Source organism: Akebia trifoliata, chromosome 8 (assembly GCF_017979445.1).
Source record: "Akebia trifoliata isolate Shusen 1 chromosome 8, ASM1797944v1, whole genome shotgun sequence".
NCBI lineage: Eukaryota > Viridiplantae > Streptophyta > Magnoliopsida > Ranunculales > Lardizabalaceae > Akebia > Akebia trifoliata.
In genome coordinates, this window is record NC_141382.1 from 11,214,840 (window position 1) to 11,227,745 (window position 12,906).

The 12,906-nt window shown below is 31.9% G+C and overlaps 1 protein-coding gene across 1 annotated transcript; it reads right to left on the minus strand.

Annotated features, from left to right (window-relative positions):
• Positions 1-2,517: 2,517 nt before the first annotated feature.
• LOC147396095 (protein neprosin-like) lies at positions 2,518-5,284 on the minus strand. Its single transcript, XM_086451551.1, has 7 exons — positions 5,101-5,284; positions 4,623-4,709; positions 3,985-4,173; positions 3,740-3,907; positions 3,297-3,350; positions 3,054-3,203; positions 2,518-2,930 (listed from the first exon to the last, which is right to left on the minus strand). Exons 1-7 carry the CDS (start codon positions 5,266-5,268, stop codon positions 2,553-2,555), a joined length of 1,194 nt encoding a protein of 397 aa, XP_086307677.1. The 5' UTR covers positions 5,269-5,284; the 3' UTR covers positions 2,518-2,552.
• Positions 5,285-12,906: the final 7,622 nt, after the last annotated feature.

A 12,906-nucleotide genomic window follows, 5' to 3' on the forward strand; every position in this document is an offset into this window, starting at 1 on the left:
TTTTGTCTTATATGCGCAAAAATGTTTGGAATGGACTGATTTTTTGTGAGGATGATGTCTATGGTGAGGAGATCATCCTTGCCAAAAATCAGCCCATTATGAAATTTCTAACCCAATGTTTATAAGTTGAAAAAATTTAGACCGTCCAATTTTTGCAAATCATTTTTGATGGGGTTAGAAGTTTTGGAATGGGATGATTTTTTGTAAGGATGATCCCCTCACCATAGAGATCATCCTCACAAAAAATCAGCCCATTTTGAACATTTTTAACCATATAAGACAAAAGCGTTGTAGCTTTATGTGTCTTCGGAACCAAAAATCAGCCTATATATATATATATATAGGGTCCCGTTCAGCACCCTAAGTTTTACCACACACTTTAACAAACGCGTTTTGTCTTACATGGGTTAGAAGTTTCGGAATGGGCTAATTTTTGGTGAGGATGATCTCTATGGTGAGGAGATCATCCTCACCAAAAATCAGCTCATTCCAAAACTTCTAACCCCATCAAAAATGATTTACAAAAAATGGACGGTCCACGATTTTTCAACTTGTAAACATGGGGCTAAACATTTCGGAATGGGCTGATTTTTGGGGAGGATGATCTTCTAATCATAGAGATCATCCTCACCAAAAATCAGCCCATTCCAAAACTTCTAACCCATGTAGGACAAAAAACGTTTGTTAAAGTGTGTGGTAAAACTTAGGGTGCTGAACATTTCCCAATATATGGGAAATGTTCAGCACCCTAAGTTTTACCACACACTTTAACAAACGTTTTTTGTCCTACATGGGTTAGAAGTTTTGGAATGGGCTGATTTTTGGTGAGGATGATCTCTATGATTAGAAGATCATCCTCCCCAAAAATCAGCCCATTCCGAAATGTTTAGCCCCATGTTTACAAGTTGAAAAATCGTGGACCGTCCATTTTTTGTAAATCATTTTTGATGGGGTTAGAAGTTTTGGAATGAGCTGATTTTTGGTGAGGATGATCTCCTCACCATAGAGATCATCCTATATATATATATATATATATATATATATATATAGGGTCCCGTTCGCCACCCTTAGTTTTACCACACACTTTAACAAACGCGTTTTGTCTTACATGGGTTAGAAGTTTCGGAATGAGCTGATTTTTGGTGAGGATGATCTCTATGGTGAGGAGATCATCCTCACCAAAAATCAGCTCATTCCAAAACTTCTAACCCCATCAAAATTGATTTACAAAAAATGGACGGTCCACGATTTTTCAACGTGTAAACATGGGGCTAAACATTTCGGAATGGGCTGATTTTTGGGGAGGATGATCTTCTAATCATAGAGATCATCCTCACCAAAAATCAGCTCATTCCAAAACTTCTAACCCATGTAGGACAAAAAACGTTTGTTAAAGTGTGTGGTAAAACTTAGGGTGCTGAACATTTCCCATATATATATATATAGATATGAGGGCGGATCATAGGACATATGTAAAAACAATGGTTTTTCAAAATATGGGTTAGATGTTTTGGATTGAACTGATTTTTTGTGAGGATGGTCTCTATGATGAGAAGATCATCCTAAAAAAAATCAGCTCAATCTGAAACTTGTAAGTCCATCAAATGTGGTTTACAAATTATTAGTAAAAAATCGACGGTCCACATTCTAAATCACTTTTGATGGGGTTAAAAGTTTAAGATTTAATTGATTTTTTAAAGATGATCTTCTCATCATAGAGATCATCCACACTAAAAATCAGCTCTATCCAAAACCTCTAATCCATATTTTGAAAATTTATTATTATTACATTGTTTTTACATATGTCCCATGATCCCCCCCCCCCCCCCCCCCCCCCCCCCAAATATATATATGAAAATTGTGAAACACTCTTAGCAAAGCCTAGAATAATCAAAACAGATTACTGTTGCATGCATGCACACATCTGGAATTGGTTTTTATACACTTGATGTATTTAATTCTCATCATTGTTGACTTATTATTGACATAATTCCTAATCTATTTATGGAATCATCGATTTTTATTCTTTTTTGTTAAAATTACAAGCAGCCTTCATTTTCTTTTATCTTGAAATGATGAGGAAAGTGCTTCCCTTTTGATAGTAGGGTGAGAATTTTGGAGAGAGTCTCTTACTCTCTTCGTTTAGTTTTTATTGCAAAATTTACTAAAAATAAAGTTAAAAAAGACTTACCATTCATCTCATTTCAATCCTTCTTACCACTACGATTCCGATGGTATATTCAATCTGTTCTTGCCAATTCTTTGTTACTTTTTATGAAAAAAAATCATGATTTGACTCCAAATAACATAGAGACTCTTGCAAGTAAAGAAAATCAGGATATCTCTGTGAGGGAACCTAGAGTCGTAGTTCAAACAACTAGTGATATATAGACATTCTTCATTATCAGATTTGAATGTCTAAAATTTCAAATATGATCTAATCCATTTACTTTACTAGTAATTCAAAAGAAAATATTAAGAAATGAAAATAAGAATCTTTATTAATAGCTACCAGTCCTTAATAAATATATTTTTAATTTCTTCGATCTTGATCAACAAAGTCCTCCTGGTCCACCAAATTTAAGTACATGCCCATTCTCTTTATCCTTATACCCAAGGTACATTACATTATAGCATTTAGGGGCGTCCAACTTAATTTCCATGTAATCCACTAAAGGATTTACGAAGACATAATCAGATCCGTTAATAACTTGGATGTTTGAGAAGTAACATGCATGATTATAGAAACGATCGGGGAAAATTCCACTACCCATTGGTGGACTTGGCCTATCTGCAGGTCCTGCTGTTAATCCTCCCCAAGCAACCACAGAAGCACCTTCACCTAAATGAGTAAATAATGATTTGGGCCAATAGCCATATTTTATGCTTTTATCCATTAACGATAGCCACCAATTCCCAGTAACTTTATCCTTCCATGACCACAAAACAAAAAAACAAAAAAAAAGGATATTAGTATTTGAGTCCAACCAAAATTGAACTAAGTATTTGAATCAAATAGACTTGATATTAAATTTTTAAAACATAAATTTTACCTGGAAAATGGAAAATGGCATTGCGTATTGAGGTCCTTCATATGAAGATGTTGGCGTTATAACTTCACCAATAGGATTGTTCTGATCAACTTGTACGAATCCCGGGCAAAATAGATTGAAGCAACCAGCTGTTTGATTGTTACCATCAACCTGTGAATGTGCAAAAAACAAAAGAAAAAAAAAGTGATATGTAGTGTATTTTGACTATTAAAATCTCTAAAAGTTAAAATTTGTAATACTTACTCTCCAATATACAAATAATCGAGTGCGATCGTCACCAAAAAATTCTGGGGCCACCTGTTAAATCCGACAAGTTATGAGTCTAAATTTATTGGCATTATATAATCATAAATCAATAATTGGAGCAAAAAAATTCAGGTCCCGGTTAAATGGGTACCCATTGACACCCCTAATTGTTAACACATAAAGGAAATAAAAATATCCCTTTAAAACCCTGAGGGGTTGGCTCATGAATGGCAACTTCGGACTGATAAGCGGTTAATGCCTTTCGGTTGTGAGTTTGATATCCAGTATGAGCATTAATTCCTCAGGGGCCACCCTTATTTACATGGTGCATGTGATGTGCAGGCATTGCACGTGCCCTAGGACTAGTCCTTGAGGATACCTGGTTATAAAAAGAAAAAGAAATCACTTATTAGATGATAAATTTTCTTGAGATGACTTACTGTCCATCCTGCTTGTATGCTATTGATTTGATCAATCGGACCATTTTCAGCCCACATCAAGGTCAGACTCCTTTGATTAGCTTCCACTTTTGGATTATATACATTCATGTAACCTTGAACTCCAAAATATGTGACATCTTTGGCCTCTGATGTTCTAACATTCGCTCGCTGAACAACAAATAAATTGTTAACTTTTATAATTAAAATCAAGAAATCTAAACAATACAATCCATCCTACTACTTACGTGATGACCTATTTCATTTGCGAAAGTATGAGCATCAAAAGATTTGGCTCTTATTAAATCTTCTTTTCTTGTCCTTCGAATAGGGACCGTTCCTTTTGGGCAATTTATACCTTTCTTCCCATCCCTTGAATATTCATCTGCTCGTGAAGTTTCCTTAATGAACCCTTTTGGAAAGGATGAAGGACTCATCTGTATTCAAAATTTAAATAACAATGATGATGATGATGGTAGTAGTGCTAATAATTTCATATATGTTATCGTTATCATGATACATATAAATCTCAATCATTGGATTTCGTATAAACACGAACATGATCAAATATTCTCTCATGAGTCAACGAAAACCCGACCCTTCATAGAAATTTTGGATTTTGTAACTCATATGCAAAGGCACATACCATCCACTAATATTTATGAAGGTTGGATTAGGTTGAATTAAGAAATATGGCTCAAGAACTAACACACGATCTTGACCACGTAAACAAAAAAAAATTAAACGATTGATTCCTATTCTTGAAATAAGTGTCATTGGGATGATCATAAAATCCCATTTAAGTGTTAATTGGGCTTAGAGGATTATTTATTGAGTCATATTTCTCGGAATTCAATAATAACAAAATAAAAAGAAAGCAAGATACCTGTATTTTGTGATTCTTGAGCAACGGATGATCAAACGCAGGTTGCTTATGTATGTCAATACAATCAAAAACATCGCCGGCCTCTCCCTAAGGAAGCAATATAAATCATTATTTCTACACGAATACTTATGTTCCGAAACCAACATCATCCTCATAAAAATAATATTTCACAAGATTTGAATTTTGTTAATTAATAAAACTTATAATATTGCTACATTTTATATATATAATAAATATAAATTTACACATTTGGTCCTACAATATTTTTGTAAAAGTAATTTCTTAATAAAAATATTTAAATCTTTAAAAATTAACACCCAAAATTTTCCTCTTCTTATATTCTTATACATTTTAAATCATATTTTTGCAGACAAACTGAACTTTTAACCAATGATCTCAAACCCAAATATTTTTATTAATAAAATAAACATCTATAGAGATTTGAAAATAGAAGAAGCATCTAAGTATTACAAAATACCTTAACGGTCTTGATTGGGGGCTTATTAAGAATCTTGAGTTGTCTCTCCAACTCCAAATCGTCTTCTTCTGAGATAGAAATCCTCCTTCCTTCCACTTCATTGACAAGGGTTAGACCCAATAAAAATGCTACCAAAATCCATAACTTAGTGAGACCCATCAAACCCATTGATTGTAATCTTTGATAAGAATTTGGATCTGCAATCCTGTATTTATAAGGATCACTCTTTCTTTAGATTATTGTTATTATTTATTTACATAAAGATACCCTAAACTTATTTTAGAAATTAAATCACTATCTTTCCTTCTATGATTGTTTAGTATATTTGTACATTTGTATGCTGTAATTACCCAAAATCCAATTCCTAAGGTATTATAAGAAATAAGTACAAGAGAATTCTAAGAACCATCACACATATTTTCCATCTAATCACAACCGTGAATTATGGCCAGAGAAGTCTATATAAAAAGGAAAATGTTGAAGTAGCATTAAAAATTGACATCGATTCTCACATTGCTGAGATGGTTGTATGTACTGGAACCATATATGTTTTTCATCGAGATATGAGTGAAAAGCATCGATGGTTATGTGTGCACCTCCACATCAGCAATGTGAGAATCGATGTCAATTTTAATGTTACTCAAGCTTGATTGAAAAAAAAAAAAAAAAAAAAACGCTAGAAAAGGAAACCCAGCTAAGCCTAATAAAATTCAATCTTGTAGAAATCCATCCTAATTTTCATGAATTTGGTATAATGTACCACATTACACCTTATTACAATAGTTCCTATAATACTTTAATATCCTGCCTCAAACTAATGGTGATTAAAGAACTATGGATTTAAAAATAATAATTGAAATCTAGAATAATTAGTGGAGAGATCAATTCTTGAATATGCCATGACTTGGTCACATCATTTGACCCATTGTAACTAGTTTCTTTTTTTTCAGAAACAATTTCTTGTAGTGAACAAACCATTGTCGTCAAACCAATTGAACAAAGCTTCATTTGCTACAGATATCTCTTGTTCACATCTCCAACAAAAACCATCTCACTCACACCCTAAAGATCTGTAAATCTTTATTTCTATCTTTTTCTCGTTCTCCGTTGTTCGATAGATCGTGATGGTAGTCAATTTTGGATCGAGCTTACAACCTTATGGTGAGTATCAAATAATAGAGATAAGGTGTATGCATTATAATAATGTGCATGAGATACACTATATGAATGCTATGGTGTATCTCATCACATATCTTGAAGATATTAGATTTGTATTAATTAGGTTCGATTAGTATTAATTAGGTATGTTAGAATATAGGATGATGATTATATTTAACCATTGGATTTATATAGATTGAAACATTCACCAATATAGAAAGACAATCATTTTGGTTCATTGAAACCTCTATCTTGGTGCACCATTCTTCGTTGATGGCACCATAGTCATCGTTGAACCTAAATCATTTTGTTCCCTTTATTAGTATTTAGTTTTGTTTTGTTTGTTTTTTTTTTTTTCAATAAAAATTTCTTCTTTCTCTATGTTTCTACAAACATCCTTGTTTCCCAAGTCAATGTCTCACAATCTCAATTTTTATGAAGTTGCTTTTGTGTGTGAATATAGGGCGAGAAGAAGGATTCTTGTGAAAACAATACCAACCTTTTATATTCATGAGGTGAATCATTTGTAGGATGCAACCGTGGAATTCATCACTGGTACTAGAGTTATTTTAAGTTCTTTAAAAATTAGACCAATTGATCAGTTTCAACTTTCCCTAACATGATTGAGGGTATTGATTCTAAAATATCGTTCTTTTTTGGTGGTTGTTATTTTGTGGACTATTGTATAGATGTAATCAAATTACGATGTGTGATGTAAATATTTTCATTTTATTCAATAAAATTACATTCATTTATATGTCAATTTTGTAATACAATTCATTTGTATGATTGTGGGTTGATTTAGTTTGTTAGTGTGAATAAAGAAATCCAAGTTTGATATGGTTTTTGGAAAAAAAAAAAAAACCAACTTTAGACATCATTAAAATCGATGTCTAAACTAAACAATAGACATCGGCTTTTGAAAAACTAATTTCTGAAGTCATGCTTTAGTCAATTTATTATTATTATTATTATTATTATTTTGAATCGATGCCTATTGTTTACTTTATACATGAACATCGGTTTTGGTCACTTTAGACATCACTTAAAAATCAATGCCTAAAACCTAAAATTTTAGATATCACTAGTACAATCATCGATTTTTTAACGATGTCTTAAACTTTAGACATCACTTAAACATGGATGCCTAAAATATTTTTTATACTAGAAATCTAATGCAAAAATGAATTAACCATGCTTTGAAGGTCATTCACGTAAGAAAAATTACAAAACTAGACTTGAATTTTAAGAATTCAAATCATTCATTTGTATTGAAAATTTAAGATGACTTTTAAATATAGGTAATAATATTCGAATATTATAATTTTACAGATAATGGTCTTCATGTTGTGGCTACATAGAAAGAAAAACAACTTTCTTTTTTGGCTTTTAAGTATTGATTCAATGTACACTAGGATCATACTTGCACGTATATGTATGTATAAAATCTTGCTATCCCAACCATTAAAATAAAATACAAATTATAATCCTTTTGAGTGCTTATCATATTTCAAATCCTTCATAAAAACCCTTTATTATTGTAATAACTTGAAAACAAATATAAATATATAATAATGATAACAACAACAACAACAACAATAATAATAATAACTTTTGGATATAGGGGTGTTCGATTAAATATAATAGACTGTATATAACTTATTCTTTTCCACCATTCTCTTGATTAGTAGGTAAGAAGGTGTTTTTACCTTAGGCTAATCTGGGCACTTTTAAAATATCATCTTCGAAGATATTTGTCCTTTAACTTGATTTTTGACAAACCCTTGTAACCTTAAGATCAGAACTTAGTTAGAAAATAAGATTCTCTTTACACTAGGGATGTAATCGTCATTTTTACATTTGAATAATTTGCATGTTTGGATACCCAAATGTCAAATTTTACTTCGGCTAAAATATAAAATAATATAATTTTATAAAACATATCAAATTTCCTAAATTTTAGGAGACAAGATTTTTGGATTATTTTGCCCTTCATGTATTTTTTTATGATTTATTTGTTTTTTTTTATATGATTTACATTTTTATAATCTTATATTTTATCATGATATATTATATAATAAAGTTTTAAAAATAAATTGATGATATCAATTGCCTTATTAGTTAAAAATTGAGAAATTTTTGAAAAATGGTATTTTGGTCTTTTTATACGAAGTCCAACGATGATGGATTTTTCTAAAATTTTCAAAACTCAAAGGGTGCCTTAACATATTCAATTTGAATTTTAAATTCTTGCTGGATTATGAGAGAGAAAATGAGGTGGTTAATTGACGCTTATCCCATAAAGTAGCGAATTTTGAATTTGTAAAACTCTTTTATTCCATATGTCGCTTCCCTATTGCATATAATTATTTATTTTGATCCAAAATGTGATATGTGTTTTAATCTTATTGGTTGATTGCATTGAACTCTAAGATGCTTTCATGTGGCACAAAAATCAATAAACAATGGTTATGATGAGGTAGGGAGTATTTTAACATAGATGGGTGCAAATTATAGGATCAATGTCACACCAGTTTGTTGGGAACCTAGGCTACTATTGAGGGATTATAATTTTTTTTTTGAAGTTTTAAAAATCTTAAAATTCTTTCCAAATTCATGCTCACCTCACTCTACTACAAAATACTTAGAGAAACACCATTATTTGCTAGAAAAACACCATCGGAGAAGACCTGGAAATCTGCTAAAGTTGTTTGCTCTCGGACGAAACACGAAAGTTCTTTTTTCTAATCAAAGTCTAAAACATACTTAATTTCAATATTAAAATATAAGGTAACTGAACATTTATACTTTTTCTTTATCTTTTCGTTTTACTGAAGTTTCTTGTGCATCTTTTTTTTTATGTAAGAAAAATTATATGTTTCTTTTTATATATTATTTATGGGAGAAGAATTATTAATGATGAATGGATCATGATAATGCGGTTTGAAAAATGATATTATTTCATTGGCATAATGGATTGGTAAAAACCCTAATTGAACAAGAAGGAGTCAGAGTGCCCTAGGGTGAAAGTCCCCCAACATCCCGTGGAAGGTCCCGTGTTATGTGGGTGTATGACTTAGTGCATGTATACCCCGTGTTATTTGGGTGAGACCTTTGCATAATATTAGTGGATAATAGAAGGTTTACAATATTTTTCCTTCACTCGATATAATTATTATCTCGATTAAATCATGGATGAGTATAGTAGTTACCTATTGAGATTTTTCTCGTGTTATTTATTCAAATTTTTTTCAAATGCTATCACGAGGAGATGCTTTAGTCAGATTTTCATAAAAATTCATTTTTACATTCTTATTTAAGTTTTATTTTATGTCGAAATAAATGGTGGAAATATTGATAAATACATGGTGGTTTATTTATTTAATTTTTTTTTTTATTTTATTTATGAACTCTATGTGAGGAGTCATTCAAGAAGAATGTTAGATTGATCTTATTAATTTCTTTTAATAATGGATTGAGATTATGTTTTATTCCTATTTATTTCTAAGTTTGGAATTTATTAGATATAAATTAAATTTTATTCAATAAATTATTAATTTTAAAATATTCCACTATTGTGGTTTGATAGAGGTCGAAAATATCTTTCTAAAATGGGCAAAATCATTGAAATCAATATTAAATTTTATATGTTTTTTTGAAATAAACTATTAGAATCTGAATTTCTATTATCTTTGCAAATGAGTTCTGTTTCAGCCCATTTTTCTCCTAGAAATATTCTTTTTTTGAAAATAGTCAAAACTCAAAAAATTTAAGTTTATATGTTTGCTTTCTAACCCCACCAACCGTTCGTGAAAATACTGAGCGTGTAATCCTCAGTAACTATTTCTTTAAAATGAGTAAGTTCTGTCCACAATCAGACAACACACATTTGCTAATTGTTTCTGAAATTTTCTCTCATATTTTCATCTATAATGTGTAACTATTGTATTTTTTATGAAAAATATATTGAATTGAGAATCAACGATTTAGAGAACACACCATATAGAGGTATTTCAATAATTGAATAAAATCATACATTTTAGATTGTCGATATTTACTACTAGAATGGACTATTATATAAAAAAAAATTTAAATATTAACCATGAAATCCCTTTTACCAAAATTTATAATTTTCTAACCTTCAATATTTGGATATACATCCTAACTCACGGATTATGAGTTGAGTTGTGGGCCCGAATTATGGGACGTCAGAATTATGGGACGTCACAATTATTATAATGAGTTGTGGATAAGCTCTTAGACACATGGGCGTACATGTGGAATTGTGTATTTGATAAGATGACTCTGATTCTTGCCTAAATCGAGTTTACGGCTGTTAGAAACTCTTTGCGTCAATGAAAAATTAAGGAAGAGGCTAAAATAAGTGAGGAGAGAGAGGATCAAGGAGAAATAAAGAGGGGCTAGTCTCGAAGAAGATTTTAACTTAGATCATGTTTTCTCTCTTTGAATTATGTCCCTTCTAAATGACTCCTAGGGTCTTACTTATAGAAGTTTAAGATGGTGCGAAAATACGATATTATCATTTTATCTTCAAGATCAAGATCAAACTCAAAATGTTGATGTTTATCTAGATGTAATGACACATGGTAACATTAGCTTAGTCATATAAATTTGACACATCATCAACCCCTTTTTTCTCATAGTTGACCTGATCATAGATGCTCCCACTAATATCGAAGTGGATCCCACATATTGCGGTGTATCCATAATGGGTCTCCTTCCCAACCACCAAACCATATCTTCTATCCAATTCAAAAAATGTAACGGATCATAGTTCAACCTGATTTGCCCATTATTAGCTTATGTGATGGTCCAATTATATACATATATGACAAATTATTCCACATGGTGAATAACTTAGGATGTGCTATCTACTTTTAGTCCAATTAATGACATATAACTTCTACGATGAACATGCTGAAATGATATAATCTTGATGTTTGACAACATGCACCTGACTTCCACGATCAAGTGTGTTAACATGTTGGTCGAACTGGAAGAGAGTGGCCTATATGGTTAAGCACATGTAACTTCTCCAATAAGCATGTGAGTGCGTGACCTTTATGGTCAAACGTATTATCGAGGACAATCAAGTCGAAGTAGTGCGAATGGAATATTTGGGATCATCATGAAGTAATTGATTAAGTCGAAAATATAACAAGTTTGTGGTCGAGTGCATGAAATTCTTATGATCAACATGCGAGCACGCAACTTTTGTAGTTGGGCGTGCAGACTATGGCCAATTAAGGTGAAAGATACTGACCTCTGTGGTCGAACATCTACAACCTCCATGGCTAACATGCAAGCACACGACCTCTATAATCGAAAATCCGAATAGGCTAATGAAGCTTAAAGAAAGCAACCTTCAAGGTTGAGCTCATCAGTGACGGTTGATGTGGAAAAGTCGGGTCCACTGATAGTCCTAAGCATAAAAAAGTAGGGTTGGCTATGGGTCGGGTAATACCCGAATTAAAACATACACACCCATACCCAATTTCTTATCTGAATTTTAGGATAATACCCAAATCCAAAATTTTACCCAACTTTTAGGTGGATAACCATACCCGATTTCTTAACTGATACTTGGGTCATCCAAATTTTTACCCTCTCGTCTGAATTTTTTTTAATTTTAATAACAAAAATTATATAATAAAAAACTAGTTATTTACATATATTTATATATAAAATAGAAAATTATACTCTTGTTGTCGGGTAAACGGATAATCGAGTAGGATATGACATATATTCATACCCGACCCTACAAATTTTTTGGGTAAATGAGTATTAGGAAATATTACCAGAATTCTTAATCGGTAGAAAAACTTTGACAATATTTGATTTATTCGAGTTGGATGAGTCGGATAGGCGGGTATTATCCGACCCATTATCAGCTCTAATCAAAAATCTTTTTTTGTGTTTTTTTTTTTTGAACTGAGGTGTCATGGCCTCTTAGAGCATCCAACTCATCTTCACGGCATACACAGTCCCCTCCCCCACACACACCAAATAATTTTTGGGATAAACCCTTTGAGTGTGGCCTTGGAATTCAAACTCAAGACCTTTGCATAAGAAGTTCTTTGACAAATACTCAACCAATGTGTGGCGAGGGGTAGGAAGATCAAAGTTTAATTTTTTATTTTGTTTTTGTTAGACAAGCGAGAGTCCCTTGTTATCAGGTTCTAATATATTAGCGAATCACAAACTGGTATAAATCGAACAAGTTCGAGGTTCTCTTTGTGATGGGTTCGTTAGAAACAACGAACCAAATGAACCCCCTTATTTTGGTGAATTTTAGAGATGTCCCCATGATTTGGTCAATACTATAGATAACCTTATCTTAGAAATCCCTTGATCTAAGTCTTCTTTAGATTAACATGAATGACTTAAATATCCGTCACGAACTAGATTCATTCAAGAGTGGCGAAGCACAAACCTGGGTTCGAATTGTGCGAACCAACGAACTGGTAAGATATGCCCCCTTGACCTGAGTTTTCCCGAGATTAACATAAATGACATAAATATCCATCACGAACTGCCTAAATGAATTGGATTCATTCAAGAGTGACAAACCACGAACCCAAATTCAAACCAACAAACTAGATAAACATAGAGAAAGACTAATTCTTA

What these genes read in the sequence shown, in the direction of transcription:
- LOC147396095 (XM_086451551.1), bottom strand. Translation starts at nt 5,268, where the DNA reads ATGGGTTTGATGGGTCTCACTAAGTTATGGATTTTGGTAGCATTTTTA. An exon ending in CCCCAATCAAGACCGTTAAG is followed by an intron (nt 4,710 to 5,100) that starts GTATTTTGTAAT and finishes TTGCTTCCTTAG; the next exon opens with GGAGAGGCCGGCGATGTTTT. An exon ending in TCAAGAATCACAAAATACAG is followed by an intron (nt 4,174 to 4,622) that starts GTATCTTGCTTT and finishes TTTTGAATACAG; the next exon opens with ATGAGTCCTTCATCCTTTCC.